The 25709-nt window shown below is 36.7% G+C and overlaps 1 protein-coding gene across 6 annotated transcripts in view; it reads right to left on the bottom strand.

Moving 5' to 3' along the window:
• Positions 1-25709, bottom strand: part of EXOC6 (exocyst complex component 6) — a 243418-nt gene that overhangs the window by 136142 nt on the left and 81567 nt on the right. For 4 of the 6 annotated variants that reach the window (XM_032312084.1, XM_032312081.1, XM_032312085.1 and 1 more), the window contains 3 exons: positions 13473-13625; positions 11136-11159; positions 10960-11028 (listed from right to left, as the gene is read on the bottom strand). In XM_032312084.1, coding sequence (XP_032167975.1) covers positions 10960-11028; positions 11136-11159; positions 13473-13625 — 246 coding nt within the window. The remainder of the gene's footprint in view (positions 1-10959; positions 11029-11135; positions 11160-13472; positions 13626-25709) is intronic. The other 2 variants (XM_032312082.1, XM_032312086.1) reach the window with 1 other exon arrangement.

Genomic DNA, 25709 nt, shown 5'->3' with positions numbered 1-25709 from the left:
TATCTCAATGTGGTTTTAATTTGAATCTCCCTGAGGGCTAGTGATGATGAATATTTTTTCATGTGTCTGATAGCCATTTGTATGTATTCATTGGAGAAGTGTCTGTTCATATCTTTTACCCATTTTTTTATATGATTATCTGTTTTGTGTGTCTTGAGTTTGAGGAGTTCTTTATAGATCCTGGATATCAACGTTTTCTGTCTGTACTGTCATTTGCAAATATCTTCTCCCATTCCATGGGTTGCCTCTTTGTTTACTTGACTGTTTCCTTTGCTGTGCAGAAGCTTTTGATTTTGATGAAGTCCCAAAAGTTTATTTTCGCTTTTGTTTCCTTTGCCTTTGGAGACATATCTTGAAAGAAGTTGCTGTGGCTGATATCAAAGAGATTACTGCCTATGTTCTCCTCTAGGATTCTGATGGATTCCTGTCTCACGTTAAGGTCTTTTATCCATTTTGAGTTTATCTTTGTGTATGGTGTAAGAGAATGGTCAAGTTTCATTCTTCTACATATAGCTGCCCAGTTTACCCAGCACCATTTATTGAAGAGACTGTCTTTTTTCCACTGTACATTTTTTCCTGTTTTGTAAAAGATTATTTGCCCATAGACTTGAGGGTCCATATCTGGGCTCTCTACTCTGTTCCACTGGTCTGTGTGTCTGTTTTTATGCCAGTACCATGCTGTCTTGGTGATCACAGCTTTGTAGTAAAGCTTGATATCAGGTAGCGTGATGCCCCCAGTTTTATTTTTGTTTTTCCACATTTCCTTAGCGATTTGGGGTCTCTTCTGATTCCATACAAATTTTTGGATTATTTGCTCCAGCTCTTTGAAGAATACTGGTGGAATTTTGATCGGAATGGCATTAAAAGTATAGATTGCTCTAGGCAGTATAGACATTTTAACAATGTTTATTCTTCCGATCCAAGAGCATGGAATGGTCTTCCATCTTTTTGTGTCTTCTTCAATTTCTTTCATGAGTGTTCTGTAGTTTCTTGAGTACAGATCCTTTACCTCTTTGGTTAGGTTTATTCCCAGGTATCTTATGGTTCTTGGTGCTATAGTAAATGGAATCGATTCTCTAATTTCCCTTTCTGTATTTTCATTATTAGTGTATAAGAAAGCCACTGATTTCTGTACACTGATTTTGTATCCTGCCACATTACTGAATTGCTGTATGAGTTCTAGTAGTTTGGGGGTGGAGTCTTTTGGGTTTTCCTTATAAAGAATCATGTCATCTGCGAAAAGAGAGAGTTTGACTTCTTCACTGCCAATGTGGATACCTTTTATTTCTCTTTGTTGTCTGATTGCTGTTGCTAGGACTTCTAATACTATGTTGAACAAGAGTGGTGAGAGTGGGCATCCTTGTCATATTCCTGATCTCAACGGGAAGGCTGCAAGCTTTTTCCCACTGAGGATGATATTTGCTGTGGGTCTTTCATAGATAGATTTGATGAAGTTCAGGAATGTTCCCTCTATCCCTATACTTGGAAGCGTTTTAATCAGGAACGGATGCTGGATTTTGTCAAATGCTTTTTCTGCATCAATTGAGAGGACCATGTGGTTCTTCTCTCTTTTCTTATTAATTTGTTCTATCACATTGATTGATTTGCAAATGTTGAACCATCCTTGTAGCCTGGGAATGAATCCCACCTGGCATGGTGGATGAGCTTTTTAATGTGCTGTTGGATCCTGTTGGCTAGGATCCTGTTGAGAATCTTAGCATCCATATTCATCAGTGATATTGGTCTGAAATTCTCCTTTTTGGTAGGGTCTTTGCCTGGTTTGGGGATCAGGGTAATGCTGGCTTCATAGAAAGAGTCTGGAAGTTTTCCTTCTGCTTCAATTTTTTGAAACAGCTTCAGGAGAATAGGTGTTATTTCTTCTTTGAAAGTTTGGTAGAATTCTCCAGGGAATCCGTCAGGTCCTGGGCTCTTGTTTTTTTGGGAGGTTTTTGATCACTGCTTCAATCTTGTTACTAGATATCAGTCTATTCAGGTTGTCAATTTCTTCCTGGTTCAGTTTTGGGAGTTTATAGTTTTGAAGGAATGCATCCATTTCATCTAGGTTGCTTAGCTTATTGGCATATAACTGTTGATAATAACTTCTGATGATTGTTTCTACTTCTAGTTTCATTGATATGTTCTACTGTATCTCTGATTTCTACCTCACTGATCTCAGCTCTAATCTTGATTATTTCCCTTCTTATGTGTGGAGTTGGTTTGATTTGTTGTTGATTCTCCAGTTTTTTAAGGTGTAGAGACAGCTGCTGTGTTCTGGATTTTTCAATTCTTTTGAGGGAGGCTTGGATGGCTATGTATTTCCCCCTTAGGACCGCCTTTGCTGTATCCCATAGGTTTTGGACCAAAGTGCCTTCATTCTCATTGGTTTCCATGAATTGTTTCAGTTCTTCTTTGATCTCCTGGATGATCCAAGCATTCTTAAGCAAGGTGGTCTTTAGCTTCCAGGTGTTTGAGTTCCTTCTGAACTTTTCCTTGTGATTTTCCTTCCTCCAGTTTCAAAGCACTGTGATCTGAGAATATGCAGGGAATAATCTCAGTCTTTTGGTATCAGTTGAGTCCTGATTTGTGACCCAGTATGTGGGTCTATTCTTGAGAAGGTTCCATGTGCACTTGAGAAGAATGAGTGTTCTGTTGTTTTAGGGTGGAATGTGCTGTATATATCTATGAGGTCCATCTCGTCCAATGTGTCATTCAATGCTCTTGTTTCTTTATTGATTTTCTGCTTCGATGATCTATTTCTGAGAGAGGCGTGTTAAGATCTCCTACTATTAATGTATTCATATCAATATGACTCTTTATCTTGATTAACAGCTTTCTTATGTAATTGGCTGCTTCCATATTGGGGCATAGATATTTTACAATTGTTAGATCATCTTGGTGGATAGTCCCTTTAAGAATTACATAGTATCCTTCTGTATCTCTGACTACAGTCTTTAGTTTAAAATCTAATTTATCTGATATGAGAATCGCTACCCCAGCCACTGGCATGAAAGATGCTTCTCCATCCCTTCACTTTCAGGGTGTATCTTTAGGTTCAAATGGGTCTCTTGTAGACAACATATGGATGGGATTCTGTCGTTTTATCCAATCTGCAACCCTTGTGCCATTTTATGGGCGCATTTAGGCCATTCACATTGAGAGTGATTATTGATAGATACGTTTTTTATTGACATCGTGTTACCTTTGAAGTCTTTCTTTCTGTAGATGGTCTCTATATTTCTGTTCAATGCTATTCTTAGGATTTTTCCTCTTTTATAGAACCCCCCTTAATATTTCTTGCAGTGTTGGCTTGGTGGTTGAATAGTCTTTTAAGCCTTGCCAGTCTTGGAACTCTTTATCTCTCCATCCCTTTTGAATGTCAGTCTTGCTGGATAAAGTATTCTTGGCTGGCATGTTCTTCTCATTTAGTGCCCTGAATATATCTTGCCAGCCCTTTCTGGCTTGCCAGGTCTCTGTGGACAGGTCTGACATTATTCTGATGGGCTTTCCTCTGTAAGTAAGGAGCCTCTTTGTCCTAGTGGCTTTCAAGAGATTATACCTACAGTTATGATTCCTCAATTTGACTATCAGGTGTCATGATTTTTTTTGGAATGTATAATCTTGGGTGGAGACTGTTCAGCCTCTAGTACATGAACGCTGGTTCCATTCGCAAGATCGGTAAAATTTTCATGAAGGACTCGTTCCACTATATCTTCTAGACTTCTTTCTTTCTCTTCCCCTTCAGGGATTCCAGTAATTCTGATGTTGGAACGTTTCATGGCATCATTTATTTCCCTGATTCTGTTTTCGTGGTTTCTAAGCTGTTTGTTCCAGGCTTCCTCCTGATCCTTTCTATCTGTTTGTCCTCCAGCCCACTAATTCTATCTTCTGCCTCAGTTACCCTAGCTTTGAGAGAATTTAGATTAGATTGGAACTCATTGAGAGCATTGCAAACCTCAGCCCTGGTAGCTTTTAGCTCTGCCCTAACATTGTGAATATCATCTCTGGTCGCTTTCAGCTCAGGTCTAATCAATTCCATTTGGTCATCCATGGCTTTCTCCAACCTAGCTATTGCCCAGATAATTGTCAGCCTGAATTCTCTTTCCGACATATTGTCTATGTTGATAGCCATTAGCTCTGTTGCAGAAGGTCCATCCTCTGTATTTTTCTTCTGTTGGGCAGTCTTCCTCCTAGTCATTTTGATGAGAGATGACTGAACAGATATAGCTGGCTGTATTGACCATGGTGCACTCAAGGTGCACCCTGGAACACTTCTGAGCAATCAGGATTCCCCACCCAAACGAGAGAAAAAAAGAAAAGAAAAAGAAAAAAAGAGAGAGACAGGAAGATGAAAGAGAAGGTTCAGCCCAAATGGGCCCCAAGGTAAGATTTATGAAGTATACAAACAAAAAGACTGCCCACTGGTGTCTTCTGCCCCTGTAGAGATCCAGACGTGTATAATTCTGATCTCAGGCTGATTTCATGGGTGATTGGAGTTCTTTGGTAGGTAATCAGCTCACTTTAGGGTACAGGTTGAAAAGGCGCCTCCTCCTACTTCCCTGCCATCTTGTCCCCCTTGGCAAAACAGCTTTTAACAGTTTTTCTGAATCATAACTTATATGAAAGAATGGTTTATTCAATGAACTTCAAAATTTTGGCAGCCCCAGAAAATACTCCAGTTATGTTTAAAAGATTCCACTTCACTAAATCATATTATTTCAGATGTTTAAAATTTTTTTACAGGAAAATGACACATCATAAGGATGAGTATTAAGATTAGCCAAAAGCACTGTTTATATTTAAACATTTAGGACACTGTTTAGCATTCAAATTTTCCTATGTTCTCACTTCTGTAATCTCATAATATCCTTCTTAAAAGCACTATGTTCATTGTCAACAGCTGGGGAACAAAAGAGATCAGGACCTTAAATGAAAACTGTCATTAAGGGCGCCTGGGTGGCTCAGTGGGTTAAGCCGCTGCCTTCGGCTCGGGTCATGATCTCAGGGTCCTGGGATCGAGTCCCACGTCGGGCTCTCTGCTCAGCAGGGGGCCTGCTTCCCTTCCTCTCTCTCTGCCTGCTTCTCTGCCTACTTGTAATCTCTGTCTGTCAAATAAATAAATAAAATCTTTTAAAAAAAAAATGTCATTGCTTCTACCTATGTCATTACTACCTACCCTGTATCAGAACTAAGAATATTCTACCAACAGGACAAAATATAGTGTTTCTAACATGGTTTATCCTTTCCCACACCAGAAAAGAAAGAAACCGTTATGTGTACATTCCTAATGTGTACATTCTTAATGTGTATATTAATTAATCATTAAAGGAAACTTATCCTTTATTTGGCATCCTGGAAGTTTTTATACATCAAGACAATGGACGATGATAGTAGCAATGAAGAATAAGTATTTCTTTTATGAAGTTAAGCATAGTAGCCTCCAAGACGACCCCCCCAAGATATCTTGCATCTTCCCATCCCACATTCTACCAGGGTTGATCTATGTGACCAGTAGGATGTAGCAGAAGTAAAGGTAGGGCACCTGAGTGGCTTATTCGGTTCAGTACCTGACTTGGTTTCAGCTAAGGTCACAATCTCAGAGTTGTGAGATCAAGCCCTGCATTGGTCTCTGTGCTCACTGGGGAGTCTGCTTCTCTCCCTCTGCCCCTCTCCCCATTCATGCTCTCTCTAATAAAATAAACAAATAAAATCTTTAAAAAAAAAAAAAAAAGAAGAAGTAAAGGTATGACACTTCCGATATTAGATTATAAAGGACATTAAGGCTTCCGTATCAGCATCCCTGAGATCACTTATTCTAGGGAAGCCAGCTGCCACGTCACAAGGTTTGTCACTCAGCTTTGTAGACAGCCCATGTGGCAAGGAACTGAGGTCTTCTGCCAACAGTCATAACAGAAGCAAATCCCCCAGGCCCTGTCAAGCTTCAGATGATGACAGCCCTCACTGACCTCTTGACTGAAACCTCAAAAGAGACCCTGAGCCAGAACCACCCAGCTAAGTCATTCCCAGATAGCTGACCTTGTGAAATAATAAATGTGCTGCAATAGACAACTAATATAGTATCTTAGGTAGCTTTTTTTAAAAACAGATACCAAGTGATACAATAAGGAAGTGCACAAAAGGGAGACTGTTCAAGAAGGAGGAAAGCAAGAGAGGGAATGAGAGGAAGCCAATCAAGGGTGCCAGATTCAGGTAAAAGAAGTCTCTAAGAAAACAGGCTTCAGCCTATTCCCACAGTAAAACTCTAAAGGATAAGTTATACTGCAGAGGATTTCTTTCTTTCTTTCTTTCTTTCTTTCTTTTTTTTAGGGGAGAAACATGTTCTTTTATTGATGCAAGTATGTCCAGTCACAACAACTGACATCCTATGTCATGGTACAGCTTTGTACACAGAGTTTCATCTCAAAAATACCAAATATCATATTACAGTATGCATCAAACTGGAAAAATAAAGGAGCAAATGCAGGCACAGTGGTCAGATAAATACTAGAACTGATGACCCAGTGAAGTGCCTGGTTACTACTAAAAAGTAGCTTAAATGAAATTACAAATGAAAGAAAAGTAACTATAATAACAAGGAGGAATTAGCTTTACTAAATTTTGGCCATTTTACTTTTACAAATTTTTGGTCATATATACCAACCAGAAGTTTTCATGCTAATGGAAGTTTATTTACATTTATAGAATAGTAAAACCTCACTTACACAGTAAAAAGGAAAAAAGTCCTGCCTGAATTAGTCAAAACTGACATCTTTTAAAATGCAGCTTTCTTAAATTGATAGATTCTGTGTATTATAAAGATACAAAAATATACAGAGATCTAAAAGTTCTTGAAAATTATAATTCAATAGTTAATTACAATAACATATAAATTCTGAGAGTAATCATTTATTTTGAGTATTTGACTATTTGAATCATAGGTTATTTCTGAAAAATCACAAAGTGGACTAGTTAAAATTAAAACTATTGGTTCTCTACCACTGACTTTCAATTATCTTCAACATTTAATTGTGTTTTCTGTTTCTTTAATTTTAAATCATGAACAATGAAATGTAATTTAATATGCAATGTACCATTCTTAGGCAAGCCACACTGAAACCTCACATAGTATCTAATGGTTCAACACTTTTTTGTATATATGCTGCCGAAGCAAGCACAGTTCAACACTTTTTTGTACCAGGTAAAAAGATACACTCTTTTCCAGAGGGCTTAGTGCCTGTAGGTGTAAGCTACCAGGATAAAAATACATAAAATACTTTTATTAAAAGTTGAGTGTGGTGTTAAAGACCCAATTACTAATCCAGCAAATCTTTATGAAATATCAGATGCAATGAAAAGCACTAGGGAAAGAACAATACATGACACTCATGGTCACTATCTTTATGGATCATATAGACATAGAAGAAGGAAAATACAAAGTAACAGAAGAGCCTATGGGCACTCACTGCAGTTTACTGGGCCCCTATAAGACAGAAAAATTGAGCATTATCAAAGTCAAAATAGGAAAACATCGAATTTGAAAGGAGCTTTAAAAGAATCAAACCAGGGGCGCCTGGGTGGCTCAGTGGGTTAAAGCCTCTGCCCTCAGCTCAGGTCATCATCCCAGGGTCCTGGGATCAAGCCCCACATTGGGCTCTCTGCTCGGCAGGGAGCCTGCATCCTCCTCTCTCTGCCTACTTGTGATTTCCGTCTGTCAAATAAATAAATAAAATCTTAAAAAAAAAAAAAAAAGAATCAAACCACAACACAGGCCACTTTAACAACTGAGATAATTAAGAACTTCACCTTGGTTAAGAAGCCAATATGATCTAGTTTAGAAACAAAACAAGGCAAAACAAAATGCAAAAAATTGAGATCAGACAACTGGAAGTCAAATTTTCAATATCACTACATATAGCAATGTAATCTTGATGGAACCTACTATTTGCCTCAGGTGTAAATGCAGTTAACTGTATATATGACTACCATGAAGTTATAAAAGATAAAATACTAAATCTGAAAAGAATCGGAGCAGTTAGAGTATTTTATCATCATACACACTTGAAGATTATTTCATCATAGGATAGACTAAAAGTATTACTGTTTTTATATATAGTACAATTTATTATAGCTTTAAAAAGAAAAGTTCTACATGTCTATTCAATAATGCTCAAGTACTTGAAACATCACTAATGTGTAAAACAGTAAAGTTTTACATTGATATTGTGCCTACTGCTTTTATCTCAGTTCATTAAGTACAGGAGTTGGTCCTTTTAATAGAGAGCTAAAAGAAAGACATTAAACTAATGAAGATAATTCTATTTGCTCTAATTAACATAATTACCATTCTTTTCAATTATTTCAATTTCAATTTAATACAATTTCAGTGAATAATCAAAATTCAAAACACCTTAACTCTAAATGTCTACCATAGACATTTTCTAAGTGCTGAAAGAAAAAGACCAAAAATTCTATACCTAGCAAAACTATTCTTTTTTTTTTTTAAGATTTTATTTATTTATTTGACAGAGAGAGAGATCACAAGTAGGCAGAGAGGCAGGGAGAGAGAGAGGGGGAAGCAGGCTCCCCGCTGAGCAGAGAGCCTGATATGGGGCTTGATCCCAGGACCCTGATATCATGACCCGAGCCGAAGGCAGAGGCTTTAACCCACTGAGCCACCCAGATGCCCCAGCAAAACTACTCTTAAAAAGCCAAGAAGAAATTAAGACATTCCTAGATGAACAAAAACAGAGAATTTGATGCTAGTTGACCTTCCCTAAAAGAAATACTAAAGGTAGTCCTTGAGGCAAAAAGAAAAGGACATTAGACAGTAACTCTAATTCACATGAAGAAATAAAGAGTCCCAGTTAAGATAATATAGAGGTAAAAGACAGTATAATTTGTAACTCCATTCTTCTGATTTAGAAAACTGCATAGAGAAATAATTATATTATGGTTTATAATGTATAAAGACGTAATTAGTATCTCAATAGTAACACAAAGGAGGAAGATCAATATGAACTAGACTGTTTTAAGGTAGGATGTTGATTGTAATCTCCAGAGTAAATACTAAAAAAAAAAATCTATATACCATATGTGTGTACATATACAAACATTGTTATAACATATTTATGTATTTTTGTATATTTGTAGTAAACATATTCATATATAACTAATATATATGTATATATTTTATTACTCATATATATTATATATTAATGCATATATATGTTAAAAGGAGTGCATGAGAATTAAAATGATTCATGAGAAAATATCTATTAATGCAAAAGAAGACAGTAACAGAGGAATAAAACAAAAAAGACATGATTTATTACAGCAAAATGGCAGGCATAAATCTGGCCATTTCAGTAATTACATAAATGCAAAAGAACTAAACACTTCAGCTCAAAAAGCAGGAATTGGCAGACTGGATTTTTAAAAATCCATCTATATACTATTCTACAAGATACCACTTTAGATTCAAAAAATACACAGAGGTTGAAAATAAAAGGATGGAAAAAACATATGCCGACAGTAACCAAAAGAGAGTTAAGAGTAGCTATACTAATAGCACCCAAAATAGTCTTTAAATCAAAAAAATTATACAAAGAATGACATTTTTTAATGAAAAAAGGTTAATCCATCCTGAAGATATAACAATTATAAACATATATTCACCTAAAAACAGGGCCTCAAAAATACATTAATGAAAATCGGCAAAACTAAAGGAAGAACAGATAATTGAACAGTTACAGTTGGAGACTTCAACATTACCACTTTCAATAACAGATGGGCAGAAGATCAACAAGGAAACAGAAGACCTGAATAACAATATTAAATCAACTAGATTTGACAGATGTCTACAGAACACACCACCCAACAATAGCCAGATACACATTCTTCTTCTCAAGTGCACATGAAACATTCTCCAGGATAAACCATACGTTAGGCCATAAAACAAATCTCCATAAATTTAAAAGGACTGAAGTCATACAAAATATGATCTCTGACTACAGTAAGATTAAATTTGGAATTAGTAAGAAAAGAACTTTTGGGAAATTCACAAGCATATGGAAATGAAACAACATACTCCTAAACACCTACGGGTTAAAGAATATATAACAAGAATTTAGAAAATATTTTGAGATGAATGGAAACAAAACACAACATACCAAAACTCATGGAATGCAGCTAAAGCAGTGGTTAGAAGGAAATTTACAGCTGTAAGTGTCTGTATTAAAAAAGAAGAAAGGTCCCAATCAACAGTCTTAACTTTCAACTATATGAAAGAGGCCATGACACAAAAGACCACACTTACTATGATTCTATTTATATGAAATAACCAGAATAGGCAAACCATAAAGAAAGAAAGTAAATGAGTAGTTGCCAGGAACTGGAGGTACGGGAGAATGAGGAGTGAGTGTTAATTGTTAAGAGGTTTCCTTCTTCAGAAATGAAATGTTCTGGAATTAGTTTTAACTGTTGCACATCCTCTTAAGTATGCCAAAACCATTGAATTATATACTTTAAAGGGGTAAATTTTTTGGTATATGAATTATATCAAAGTAATATTTTTTAAAAGAATTATTTAATAAAAAATGAATACAATGTAGAAGGAGTAAGCAAATGTAGAAGCAGCGTATTTAAAAGCAATTGTGATACAACAGCACAAATGCAAGAAGGATGAAATGGAAGTATACTATTACAATGTTCTTATAGATGAACTGATACATCAATTGAAAGTAGACTATAACTTAAAGAAAAAAGTAAGTGCATTACTCACAGGGGATATTTAAAATAGTTATGTGTGAAGATTTACAGCTTACTGAGCTTATAGTCAGCCTTTAGAAAAGTACACCTAAAACGCATAGATAACTTTTTTATTATACAAATATGTGTATATATACACATATGTGTACACACACACACACACACACACAATATACATAAATAAAAGGTACTCACCAAAACAGAATGAATGTGCAAACATCGGTAAACAGGGGAAAAATCAACCAGATCCTGAACAGTTAAGACCTGAAAAATAAAACCACATTTTTTCATGGCATTCATTGTTTATTATTTAATTATATTTGAGAAATAACAATTTTTTTCTGATTACCAAAGTAACAGATATTACTTACTCTAAATGCAGTCAATGCACAAGACTACAAAGAAAGAAAATTAACTGTGAGCAGGCTGGCATACATTTTTCTTTTGTCGTTTTTTCTCCCCCATCTTCATTTTATTTATTTATTTTTCTATTACATTTAATTAGCCAACATATAGTACATCATTAGCTTTTTATGTAGTGTTCAACAATTCATTAGTTGCATATAACACCCAATGCTCATCAGGACACGTGCCCTCCTTATAAAACCCCATTTTAAAAATTATCAATTTGGGGTGCCCAGGTGGCATAGTTGGTTAAGTGTCCGACTCTTGATTTCGGCTCAGGTCATGATCTCAAGGTCATGGGATTGAAACCCACAATAGGCTCCACACTGGGCATGGATCCTGCTTAAGATTCTTTCCCTCTCTTTACCCCCCCAATCCCCCCACACTCACTCTCTAAAAAAAGAAAAAGAGAAAAAAAGATTCTCCCTCTCCCCCTCTTCCCTCAAAAAATTTTTTAAAAATAAAAATTATCAAACTACTAGCTTACTGTTGGATAATATAAGTTAAAGATAACAAGAAGATTCATGGACTTCATGTTATAACATTTATCAACTATAAAAAATTACAATATAAACACAATGCCTCTGTAATTGTTTTGGCACTTGTTCAATAGTTCATTCTTTGTTTATTTATCATTATTGTTGAGTGTTTTAAATTATAAAGTAATTAAAGGACAGAGACTGTGTACCTCAAACATACTTGGGAGAACATAGAGATTCTCCAAATACTGATTAAAAAAGAACAAAAAAGTAAATTCCAAAAACATTTATTAAATTTCCAGAGCCTCGGGGTGCCTGGCTGGCTCAGAGAGTTAAGCCTCTGCCTTCGGCTTGGGTCATGGTCTCAGGGTCCTGGGATCGAGGCCCACATTGAACTCTCCGCTCAGCGGGGAGCCTGCTTCCCCCTCTCTCTCTCTGCCTGCCTCTCTGCCTACTTGTGATCTCTCACTCTGTGTCAAATAAATAAATAAAATCTTAAAAGAAATAATAAATTTCCAGAGACTAATCAAGACATACTAATTTCATATTAAGAAGACATTAGGGCGCCTGGGTGGCTCAGTTGATTGAGCAACTGCCTTTGGCTCAGGTCATGATCCTGAAGTCCCAGGATCGAGTCCCACATCGGGCTCCCTGCTTGGCAGGGAGTCTGCTTCTCCCACTGACTTCTCTCCTTTCATTCTCTCTCTCTCAAATAAATAAATAAAATCTTAAAAAAAAGAAGACATTAAGCTAAGAGATCATTTGTCTGTATCCCATGCAATATCAGACATCCACTGCATATGCACACATATACATGTGTATAACTATATATATATGCACAATCATATATACACATATATATAGTGTATATAAATATATATACATATCCATACATATATATAAACATACACATGTGTGTACATACACACACATATACACATAGTTTCACTCATCCTTGGTCATATAGTAGAAAAATACATACTAAACTCTCAGTTGTTCTCCAATCATAGAGGTGGCCATAAACACATATTCATATGGTTTCTTTTATCAGTTAATTAAAAGTTCATACTGAGCCCCAACTAAGTCCTCAGAAAAATAATTTAAACTCTCACTGACAAGGCAAAACTTATAATAAAACTTATAGGCTCTTATTAACTATATTCAAAAAAATTCAAAGGAAAAGCCAAAAAGTAGGTTCGACTGAAGACTGTATAGAAAGTAAAAGCAGCAAATAAAATTAGGAATAAGTTCAGATAAAGAAGATGAAAAAAAGTGAACACTTAATAATTTAATTAATTAATTTAATAATTAATAATTTCGAGTTTCCTAGAGTTAAGATTTTTTTAAGAATTAAAAAGCTTTAATCTACTAGAACCATTTTGCAGTATCTCAGCACCAATCGGGGAAAACAAGGTAGACTTTCTAGAATTAGCCTAAACAGCAAGGTCAGGCCACCATGAAATTAAATCAAACTACTAAATAAATAAATAAAATGAGTGATCATTCCAAAAACTCACTGCATTTCTAATTTTACTGCTTATTATGGCACAACACCTAGGTTTAGTTATCTATGGCTTATAAATATAATCTAGAATATATCCTATTCATCTGTCAACTATGCAGTCTAATATTTCAGATGACACATTATTCTAATAGCTCATTACAAACTGATCTACATAAATTCAATGTTCACATGGAAAGACTGAGAGTCATATAGACATACATTACAACTCAAAAGAAAAAAATTCTTGAAAAAATAGAAGGGAAGAAGAAAAAGAAAGAAGGAGAGTAGGAGGGGAAAAGGAAGGAAGGAACTTTAATCACCTCCTCTTCATTCTCATCCTCTTCCTCAAGTCCACATTTCAATTCAACTTCATTCCTTTCTTCTGGAATTCTATCATTTATGTACACATTCTTCCCAAATTTTATATTATTTTGCTTCTGCAGAACAACACTGAATGTTTTCTGCTGTTGTGCCTATTTTGGAAAAAGAAAAATCTGATTATTATAAGATTTATTATGGTCAAAACTGGTTCAAGAATTTCATATTTTCCTATATTTTTCAGTGGCTTTGCCAGGGTTTATCAAAATTATTTGAAAAGACTAAGAACGAACTTTTAGCTTTTTGATCCTCCTTAATATATTTTGTTTTCTATTACACTGATTTCTACTCTTGATTATTTTCTTCCATTTTCTTTTTTTAAATTTTATTTTACTGTGGTAAGAACACTTAACATGAGATATAGTCTCATGTTTTTAAGTATCTATAATTATTACATAATTAACATATACTAATATTGTATTAATATATTAATAATATATCATTGCTGACTACAGGTACAATGTTGCACAGCAGTACTCTAGAGCTTATTCATCTTGTTTAACTGAAACTTTATGCCTGTTGATTAGTAATTCCCCCTTCTCCAGTTCCTAGCAACCACTATCCCATTCTTTGAGTCTATAAATTTTCCTATTTTAAATACCTCAAAATTTCCTTTTTAAGGATTGAATAGTATACCATATACCACTATACATGTATACTGCATTTTCTTAATCCATTCATCTGTCAGTGGACATCTGAATTGTTTCCCCACCTTGGATGTTGTGAACAATGATGCGTGAGCATGGGAGTGCTAATCTTTCTGAAGATTCTAATTGCAATTCTTTTGGATAAACACCCAGAAGTAGGGTTCCTGGATCATACTTATCTTAACTTTTTGAGGAACCTCCTAAAAATGGCAGCCACACTATTTTGCATTCCCTCAACAGTATGCAAGTTTCCAATTTCTCCACACACTTGCCAACAATGTCTTTTATTTATTTGATTACAGCAATCATGAGAGGTGGAAGGTGATATATATCACTGTGATTCTGATTTGCATTTCCCTAATGGTTACTGATACTGAGCATTTATTCATATACTTGCTGGGAATTTGTGTATCTTCTTTGGAGAAATGTATATTCAACTCCCTTGTTGATTTTCAAAGTAGGTGATTAAGGACTGTTTTTGCTATTGAGTTGTATGTTTCCTTATATATTGTGGAAATTAATCCCTAATCAGACAAATAGCTTGCAACTATTTCCTTCAATTCTGGGGACTGTCTTTTCATACTGCTGATTGCTTCCTTTTGCTAAAAAGCAGGAGCTTTTTAGCTTGGTGTAAACCCACTTGTTTAGTTTCTTTTACCTGTGCTGTTTGTGTCATATCCTTCTACTTTCTTTGAGTTTACTTTGTACTTTTTCTCTAACTCCTTCAGATGGATACTTGCATTATTGATTTCAGTTGTTCTTTCCTAAGTCATAATTTAAGGCTATAAATTTCCCTTACACACAACTTTTGCTGCATCCTACAAGTTTTGATATGTCCTACTTTCATTACACTTCAAAATATTTTCTGGTTTTAGGGCATCTGGGTGGCTCAGTTGGTTAAGCATCTGCCTTTGGCTCAGGTTGTGATCCCAGGATTCTGCAATCAAGCCCTGCATCAGGTTCCCTGCTCCTGGAGACCTGCTTCTCTCTCCCACCCCTTCTTCTTGTGTTCCCTTTCTTGCTGTGTCTGTGTCAAATAAATCAATTTTAAGAATCTAAAAAAAGAAAAAGACATTTCTGGTTTCAACTGAGTTTCCTCTTTAACCTACGGGTTATTGATAATTTTATTTCTTAATTTCCAAACATACAGGGATTTTTCTACTCATCTATTTATTACTCATCTCTGGAATAATTCCAGTATGGTTAGAGAATATACTCTGTCTGTATCATTTAAATCCTTTGAATTTACTGACATTTGTTCCATGGACCAGAATGTAGTCAATTTTGGTAAATGTTCTTTTAAAAATGTATATTCTCAAATAATGGGATACAGTGTTAAATATGTCATCAGGTCAGGATTATTAATCATATTATTTGAAAGGACTACTTCTTTATTAAATTTGTCAATTGTTTCTAGCAGTTATTGAAAGAAGTGTATTAAAATCCCCCATTATGATTGTCAAATTGTCTATTTAATTCTGACGATTTTTGCTTTATATATTTTAAGACCATTTTTTTTTATTTTTTATTTTTTTTAATTGTTAATTTTCTTTTTTTTTTTTTTTTAAGATTTTATTTATTTATTTGAGAGAGAGACAGTGAGAGAGAGCATGAGCGAGGAGAAGGTCAGAGAGCGAAGCAGACTCCCCATGGAGCTGGGAGCCTGATGTGGGACTCGATCCCGGGACTCCGGGATCATGACCTGAGCCGAAGGCAGTCGTCCAACCAACTGAGCCACCCAGGCGTCCCAATTTTAAGACCATTTTTATGGAAACAAATTTAGAATTATTTATTTTCCTGATGAGCTGAATCTCTTATCACCATGAAATGCTCCTCTTTCTTCTCTACTAGTAATTCTGTCTTAAAGCCTGCTTTGATATTAATATACATACATCAGCTTTATTTTCATTGATGTTTGCATGATGTATCTATTATTTTCTTTTTTTTTCCCCCTTAGGATCTTATTTATTTATTTGACAGAGAGAGAGATCACAAGTAGGCAGAGAGGCAGGCGCGGGGGAGGGCAGGCTCCCCGCCGTGCAGAGAGCCCAACACGGAGCTCAATCCCAGGACCCTGAGATCATGACCCAAGCCAAAGGCAGAGGCTTAAACCACTGAGCCACCCAGGTGCCCCAATGTACCTTTTCTATCCTTTTGCTTTTAACCTCTCTATATATTTATATGTAAGGTATGTCTCCTGTAAGCAGAATAATTTAGTAGAGATTTTCATACCCGTTATCAGTTCCCCTCCTAACTTATATATGATTGTTCTTTTGCACTGTTAATTCTATAAATATGTAAACCCCATAAGACATTTTTGTTTTATACAGCCAACATAATATATGCAATTTTACCCAAAATAGTTGCTCTTTCTGTTCATTTGCTACATCTCTGGGTTTCTAACTGGGATAATTTTCTTAGTCTGAAAATAATATTTCCTTTATGTAGGTCTACTAGAAATAAATCCTCTAGGTTTTTATCTGAAAAATACCTTCATTTCACCTTCCTTTCTTTTTTGTTTTATAAGTAAACCCTACCCACAACATGGGGCTCAGAATCACAACTGCAAGAACAAGAGTCACATGTTCTACCAACTGAGCCAGCCAGGCACTCCAACTTCATTTCCATTTCTAAAAGAAATTTTTGGTGGGTAAACAATTCTAGGTTGACAGATATGGTTTATCAGCACTTCAGATATTAGCTCACTGTCTTTTGGCTTCCATTAATTCTGCTGACAAGTCAGTAAAGATTAATATTATTATTACTCTTTTGAAGGCAATAAATTTTTCCCTCCGGTTGCTTTTAAGATTTTTCTTCTTTTACATCTCTAACAAGTTACTATTTTTTTTTAAGATTTTATTTATTTATTTGACAGACAGAGATCACAAGTAGGCAGAGAGGCAAGCAGAGACGGGAGGAAGCAGGCTCCCCACTGAGTAGAGAGCCCGATGCGGGGCTCGATGCCAGGACCCTAAGATCATGACCTGAGCTGAAGGCAGAGGCTTAACCCACTGAGACACCCAGGCACCCACAAGTTAATATTATATGCCTAAGTGTGGGATTTTTGTATTCCTCTTGCTTAGAATTCACAGCATTTTTCAATCCATGGCTTCAAGATCTGCTATATTATTTATGTCCATCACTCTTTCTTCCCCTTTCCAGACTATGATTACACATACGTTAAGTCTTCCCGTCTTATATGTCTTTAAACTCTTTACTTTCCATCCTTTTGTCTCTCTGAGCCTCAATTTGGGTATTTTCCTTGGATGTAACTTCTGGTTCATTAATTCACTCTTCAGCTGTGTCTAATCTGCCAACTACACACTGAGTTCTTAATTTGCAATGTATTTTCAGTTCTAGAACTCAGAAACGGTTTACTTTATGGTTTTCAATGATCTGCCGAAATCCTCAATCTTGTCTTACAATTCCTTGACTATGCTAATTTTAAAATCCATATCTAATAATTCCATTGGTTAGACTTTGTTTCCCATGCTAGAGTTAGCTTTATATCAATTACCAAAAAGTATACTCTTCTTCATTTCAGTGAGTTAAGTCAATAACGATCCAATTATTTTAATAACCTTTGATTTGGAATATTGTCAGTCTTAAAAAAAAAAAAAAGTACCACTAATTCTTTTTTGAGTGAAAAACCAGCTACATAAAATTAAAAATACCAGAAATATTAAAAAGGTAAGATACATGCATAAATGTACATAAAACATCCTGCCTTAACTTCAATTGATTATCAGTAACGAAAAAAAATGTTTAATTTTCTGAAGTCCTGAAGTTACATGGGACCATTTATTTCCTGGGTTGGCATATGTGTGTGTTGGTGGGAGGGACTGGTTCACTCTTCGGCCAAAATCTATGAAATGTCCACTAACCTCACAGAAGGAACTATAGAATCAAGGAACTATACTATAGTATAGATACTATAGTATCCAAACTAACTTAGTCAGTGGTTTTCTGTTTTCAGAGTATAAATCTTTTTTTTTTTTTGAAGATTTTATTTATTTATTTGAAAGACGGAGATCACAAGTAGGCAGAGAGGCAGGTAGAGAAAGAGGAGGGGGGAAGCAGGCTCCCTGCTGAGCAGAGAGCCCAATGCGGGGCTCGATCTCAGGACCCTGAGATCATGACTTGAGCCGAAGGCAGAGGCTTTAACCCACTGAGCCACCCAGGCACACCATAAATCATTTTTTAAAAGCACTGCTTCCAAACTGTTATGTACAAAACTAACATTTCACACAGTATCTCCAAGTATTTCTTTTTTTTTTTTCTTAAGATTTTATTGATTTATTTGACAGAGAGAGACAAAGTAAGGGGGAACACAAGCAGGAGGGTGAGAGAGGGAGAAGAAGCTTCCTGCTGAGTGGGAAGCCCAATGAGGAACTCAATCCCAAGACCTTGGGATCATGACCTGAGCTGAAGGCAGATGCTTAATGAATGCAGCACCCAGGCACCCCTCCAGAAGTATTTCTTGAAAAAAGGTTCTATGCCCAAATTAGTTAAATAAACATTCTACATTGTATCTCCTTTCTAAGTTTATAATTAATAACTAAAGAAATATACTTAACTTTAACCCAGATTTCCAAAACTTCTTTGACCATTTAGTCTCCTGTCTTCCCCGAAAGGATATTACTAAAATGTGTGCCAGAAAATATAATATGGAAAATGTGAGCTAAGACTATGAATTTTAGGTATTTAATTGGTTTTAAACATCAGACTATTCATAGTACATTCACCTCTCACAAGAAAAAGGGGGAAAAAACTACAAGTACAAGTCTGTTTTTTACTTTAAAAAATTCTCCCTGGAAAAGCTAAGACTCAGCTCTAAGATCCTTCAAAAAAAATAAATTTTTGTGCCAGTCATTTTAGGCACAGTATTAGATCCCAGAAGATAAAAAAATAAATAGGATATAATCCCTCACTTAAAATACTCACTGTCTAGGGGCAACCTGGGGGCTCAGTTGGTTAAGTACCTGTCTTCTGCTAAGGTCATGATCTTGGGGTCCTGGGACAGAGCCTAGCATCAGGCTCCCTGCTTGGCGGGAAATCTACTTCTCCCTCTCCCTCTGTCCCTTTCCCCTGCTCACACACGCACGTGCACACTCTCTCTCAAATAAAAAAACTTAAAAAAAAAAACTGTCTAGTTAAGGACACAAAATAAAAATTATAATACAGTGTGACAAGTATAAGGGATGTATACACCAAGGAGGAAGTGACCCTCTTTTGCTGACAGGAGTGAGACAGAGGGAGACAGATTCCACAGACAAGGTGAAGCTTAAGCCAGCTTTTGGGGAAAAAGAAATTCCTCAGACATGAAATATGGAAGAGTGGAAAGTATTCTAGGTAGAAGAAACAAATTGTGTATTAAAAATTTGTAAGAGGTCCAATATTATTATATCATAAGAAGGAGCAGTATCCGGAGATGAGGCTTTTGTTTCATACTGAAGAATTTAGAATTAGGTAAAAGGTCAATGGGAATCACTGAAGAGAAAGCAGTCATACTTGCATTTTAGAATAATAAGCAGAGAAAAGACTAGAGATTAGGAGAATAATTAATTTGATATGACAACAGTCCAGATATATAGAAAGAAGAATACAGAATCTACAGATATTGAGAAGCAGAACTGATAGTTACTAAGTAGGACTTAGAAAAAAATTGCAAAAAGAATGTAAATATTCCTGAAAAGCCTAAAGAACTCCCCAGTTTCTGGCTTATGAAAGTAGGAGGAATTACTATGTGACATAAGAAATATAGGAAAAATAGATTTTGTAAGAAGACAGTGAGTTTACTTTTAGAAATGCTAGGTTTGATGTACCTACAGGATATTCAAGAGAATATATAACAAGTAAATACACAAATGGGACCATGAGTTAATGGAATTAAGTCATGCTTAGGGAAACTTTCTGTGATGAAAGTTCTGTTTAAATTGCAGAGATAGGGAGCTCAACTCTTTTTACAAGAAAATAATGGTAGTATACTAGAAAGAGTCTACTCCCTTTCAGCAGGAAATTCTTATAAACCTTAAATCCCAGGACCCATGACCTGGTGGACTGCTAGGAGGAAAGTCCAAAACTGGTCTATGAAAAACAAGTCAGAGAAGATAAGTTTAACAATGAGACATAGATTGTATAATAGAACATGAACTTTAAACTAACAAATACATCCTTGTGCTAAAAACAAACAAACAAACAAAAAAAAAAAATTAAAAAAACCTTACCAAGAGATTGCATTCTTTATCTTCATGGCATTCCTTGCCTAGGCTTAGGGGAAAAAGTACTGAAAACACTATGATGCTGAAGACAAGAATATAATGTTGCAGAACTCTCTAGTGCAGAAAAACACTCACTAATCAGAGGCAATCAGTCAGAAAGATTTAGTATCCCGAGAAGATATGGGAGGTGCTACAAAAACAATCAGAGGCTCCCCTTATTCTCATTCTATTATAAAATGCATCAGTCTTATTAGTATCTTTAAGTGTCAACAATGGAGGAGAAAAATGATTACTTCAGAGAAAAGCTATCAAGTCCCGCACATTATTCTACCTTAACAGTGAGGTAATATCCACTCTTTTTGTTCTACTTTCCTAGGGCTTTCCTAACCTACGGAGTTTCTGGGATAATGACAGACTCTAGATTCAGAATCTTTGGATTCTTCTGAACTCTGGCTTCAAATTTTATTCTCTTACACTCAGCTTAGTCTTTATCTTTTCCAGCTTACTAATCTGAAATTCTAACTCTATCCTGCTGGGCAACACTTCTACCATTTCTTTTCCACTGCTCCTGCCCACAACTAACCATCTTTCCATCATTCCAATGATACGAAAAATGGCTTCCAAAGAAAAGACAGGAAACAAATTCCACTTAGGCTCTCTATGGTAGCTTCTGTTTATTTACAGTAAAGAAGTATATTGTTTTATCAACCAAATATTTAATCTGAACAAAAGATACTATCAGGGGCCTCTGGATAGCTCAGTCAGTTAAGCGTCTGCCTTCAATTCAGGTCATGATCTCAGGGTCCTGAGATCAAGCCCCATGTTGGTCTTCCTGCTCCTGAAGGAGTTTACTTCTCCATCTCCCTCTGCCTCTCCCCTGCTTGTGTGCTCTCTCTTGCTATCTCTGTTCACTATCTGTCTCTCTCTTTCTCAAGTAAATTAATAAAATCTTATAAAAAAAAGATACTATCAAAAATAATTTGAAGATTGAATCTCCTACAGTCCATAAGCAACAGCTAACAGGAAATTCTTTAAAAATAAGCAACTTTTTAGGAAGGTCAAGATGGCAAAGAAGTAGCAGGCTGAGACTACATCAGGTAGCAGGAGATCAGCTAGATAGCTTATTAAACCATTGCAAACACCTACAAATCCAACGGGAGATCAAAGAGAAGAACAGCAATTCAAGAAACAGAAAATCGGGGCGCCTGGGTGGCTCAGTGGGTTAAAGCCTCTGCCTTCGGCTCAGGTCATGATCCCAAGGTCCTGGGATTGAGCGCCGCATCGGGCTCTCTGCTCCGCGGGGAGCCTGCTTCCTCCTCTCTCTCTCTGCCTGCCTCTCTGCCTACTTATGATCTCTGTCAAATGAATGAATGAAATCTTTAAAAAAAAAATTAAAAAGTAAAAAATTTAGAAAAGAAACAGAAAATCGACCACTTTCTGAAAGGTAGGAGGGGTGGAAAAGTGAATCCAAAACGACAGGAAGATAAACCGCGGGGGCAAGGGCCAGCTCCAGGCAAACGGCAGAGCAACGGAGCACAAAATCAGGTCTGTTCCATTGAGGGACATAGCTCCAGAGGCTAAACCAGGGTGAAGGCCACGTGGGGCCAGCATGGCCCTAGGTCCCACAGGGTCACAGAAGGATTTGGAGTGTCTGAGTGTCGCAGAGCTCGCAGGTATTAGACCAGGGAAGCCGGCTACAGAGACAGAGCTGAGGAGTGAGCTCTCAGCTCGGGGTTACCTTGAACCGGCCGCAGGCTGGTTGAGCTCAGAGCATGGACAGAGGCCAGGGAGACCGGAGTGATTGGGCTCTTTTCTCTGAGGGCGCACTGAGGAGTGGGGCCCCGAGCTCCTCCAGGCCGGAGACTGGGAGGCCGTTGTTTTCATTCCCGTCCTCCAGAACTCTACGGAAAGTGTTCAGGGGACAAAAGCTCTGGAAAGCGAACCAGAGCAGATTACTTAGCCCGGCCTCTGGTAAGGGCAGTGCAATTCAGCCTCAGGCATAGACTCTTGATAATCACTACAACAAGCCCCTCCCCCAGAAGATCAACAAGAAATCCAGCGAAGACAAAGTTCACCTACCAAGGAGAGCAGCAGAATTCCAGTGGAGGAAAAAGCAAAGCACAGAACTCATGGCTTTCTTCCCATGAATCTTTAGTCTTGTGGTTAATTTAATTTTTTTTAATTTTATTATTTTTTCTTCTGCTTATTTTTTTTAACTTTTACCCTTTTCTTTTTGAACTTCTTTAACTAGTTTATCTAATACATATTTTTTTTCTTTTTTATATTTTTTCTTTGTTTTTTTAATTTTAATTTTAATTTTAATTTTTTTATGAACTTTCTTTTTTTTTTTTTTAAGATTTTATTTATTTATTTGAGAGCATGTGAGAGAAAGAGAGAGCATGCACAAGCAGGAGAAAGGGTAGAGGGAGAAGCAGACTCCCTACCAAGCACAGAGTCCGATGTGGGACTCGATCCCAGATCCCTGGAATCATAACCTGAGTGAGGGCAGGTGCTTAACTGACTGAGCCACCCAGGCACCCCTTTTATGAACTTTCTATCCCCTTTCTCCCTCCCATGATTTGGCGTCTCTTCTGATTTGGTTAAAGCGCATTTTCCTGAAGTCTTTGCCACCCTTTCAGTATTTTATTTGCTCCTTCATATACTCTTATTTGGACAAAATGACAAGGTGGAAAAACTCACCACAAAAAAAACCAATAAGAGGCAGTACCGAAGGCCAGGCACCTAATCAATACAGACATTGGTAATATGTCAGATATAGAGTTTAAAATGACAATTCTCAAGGTTCTAGCCGGGCTCGAAAAACAGAAGATATTAGAGAAACCCTCTCTGGAGAGATAAAAACCCTTTCTGGAGAAATAAAAGAACTAAAATCCAACCAAATTGAAATCAAAAAAGCTATTAATGAGGTGCAATAAAAAATGGAGGCTCTCACTGCTAGGATAAATGAGGCAGAAGAAAGAATGAGTGATACAGGGACGCCTGGGTGGCTCAGTTGGTTGGACGACTGCCTTCGGCGCAGGTCATGATCCCGGAGTCCCGGGATCGAGTCCCGCATCGGGCTCCCAGCTCCACGGGGAGTCTGCTTCTCTCTCTGACCTTCTCCTCGCTCATGTTCTCTCTCACTGTCTCTCTCAAACAAATAAATAAAATCTTTAAAAAAAAAAAAAAAAAGAATGAGTGATACAGAAGATCAAATGACAGAGAATAAAGAAGCTGAGCAAAAGAGGTATAAACAGCTACTGGACCACGAGGGGAGAATTTGAGAGATAAGTGACACCATAAGACGAAACATTAGAATAATTGGGATTCCAGAAGAGGAAAGAGAAAGGGGAGCAGAAGGTATATTGGAGAGAATTACTGTAGAGAATTTCCCTAACATGGCAAAGAGAACAAGCATCAAAATCCAGGAGGTGCAGAGAACCCTTCCTCAAAATCAACAAGGATAGGTCCACACCCTATCACCTAATAGTAAAATTTACAAGTCTTAGCAACAAAGAGAAAATCCTGAAAGCAGCCCGGGAAAAGAAGTCTGTAACATACAATGGTAAAAATATTAGATTGACAGCGGACTTATCCACAGAGACCTGGCAGGCCAGAAAGAACGGGCATGATATATTCAGAGCACTAAACAAGAAAAGCATGCAGCCAAGAATACTATATCCAGCTAGGCTATCATTGAAAATAGAAGGAGAGGGGTGCCTGGGTGGCTCAGTGGGTTAAAGCCTCTGCCTTCGGCTCAGGTCATGATCCCAGGGTCCTGGGATCGAGCCCCACATCGGGCTCTCTGCTCATCAGGGAGCCTGCTTCCCCCTCCCTCTCTCTCTGCCTGCCTCTCTGCCTACTTGTAATCTCTGTCAAATAAATAAATAAAAATCTTTAAAAAAAAAAAAAGAAAAGAAAATAGAAGGAGAGATAAAAAGTTTCCAGGACAAACAAAAACTGAAAGAATTTGCAAACACCAAACCAGCTCTACAAGGAAATATTGAAAGGGGTCCTCTAAGCAAAGAAAGAGCCTAAAAGTAGTAGATCAGAAAGGAACAGAGACAATATGCAGTAACAGTCACCTTACAGGCCATACAATGGCACTAAATTCATATCTCTCAATAGTTACCCTGAATGTTAATGGGCTAAATGCCTCAATCAAAAGACACAGGGTATCAGAATGGATAAAAAAAAAAAAAAAAACCATCAATATGTTGCCTACAAGAAACTCATTTTAGACCCGAAGACACCTCCCGATTTAAAGTGAAGGGGTGGAAAAGAATTTACCATGCTAATGGACATCAGAAGAGAGCTGGGGTGGCAATCCTTATATCAGATCAATTAGATTTTAAGCCAAAGACTATAATAAGAGATGAGGAAGGACACTATATCATACTCAAAGGGTCTGTCCAACAAGAAGATCTAACAATTTTAAATATCTATGCCCCTAACGTGGGGGCAGTCAACTATATAAACCAATTAATAACAAAATCAAAGAAACACATAGACAATAATACAATAATAGTAGGGGACTTTAACACTCACCTCACTGAAATGGACAGATCATCCAAGCAAAAGATCAACAAGGAAATAAAGGCCTTAAATGACACACTGGACCAGATGGACATCACAGATGTATTCACAACATTTCATCCCAAAGCAACAGAACACACATTCTTCTCTAGTGCACATGGAACATTCTACAGAATAGATCACATCCTGGGTCATAAATCAGGTCTCAACCGGTATCAAAAGATTGGGATCATTCCCTGCGTATTTTCAGACCACAATGCCCTGAAGCTAGAATTCAACCACAAGAGGAAATTTGGAAAGAACACAAATACATGGAGACTAAACAGCATCCTTCTAAAGAATGAATGGGTCAACCAGGAAATTAAAGAAGAATTGAAAAAAATCATGGAAACACCACGGTTCAAAATCTGTGGTACACAGCAAAGGCAGTCCTGAAAGGAAAATATACAGCGGTACAAGCCTTTCTCAAGAAATAAGAAAGGTCTCAAATGCACAACCTAACCCTACACCTAAAGGAGCTGGAGAAAGAACAAGAAAGAAAACCTAAACCCAGCAGGAGAAGAGAAATCATAAAGATCAGAGCAGAAATCAATGAAATAGAAACCAAAAAAAACAACAGAACAAATCAACGAAACTAGGAGCTGGTTCTTGGAAAGAATTAATAAGATTGATAAACCCCTGGCCAGACTTATCAAAAAGAAAAGAGAAAGGACCCAAATTAATAAAATCATGAATGAAAGAGGAGAGATCACAACCAACACCAAAGAAATACAAA

Source organism: Mustela erminea, chromosome 14 (genome assembly GCF_009829155.1).
Source record: "Mustela erminea isolate mMusErm1 chromosome 14, mMusErm1.Pri, whole genome shotgun sequence".
NCBI lineage: Eukaryota > Metazoa > Chordata > Mammalia > Carnivora > Mustelidae > Mustela > Mustela erminea.
This window is presented reverse-complemented; position numbering and strand designations above follow the sequence as displayed.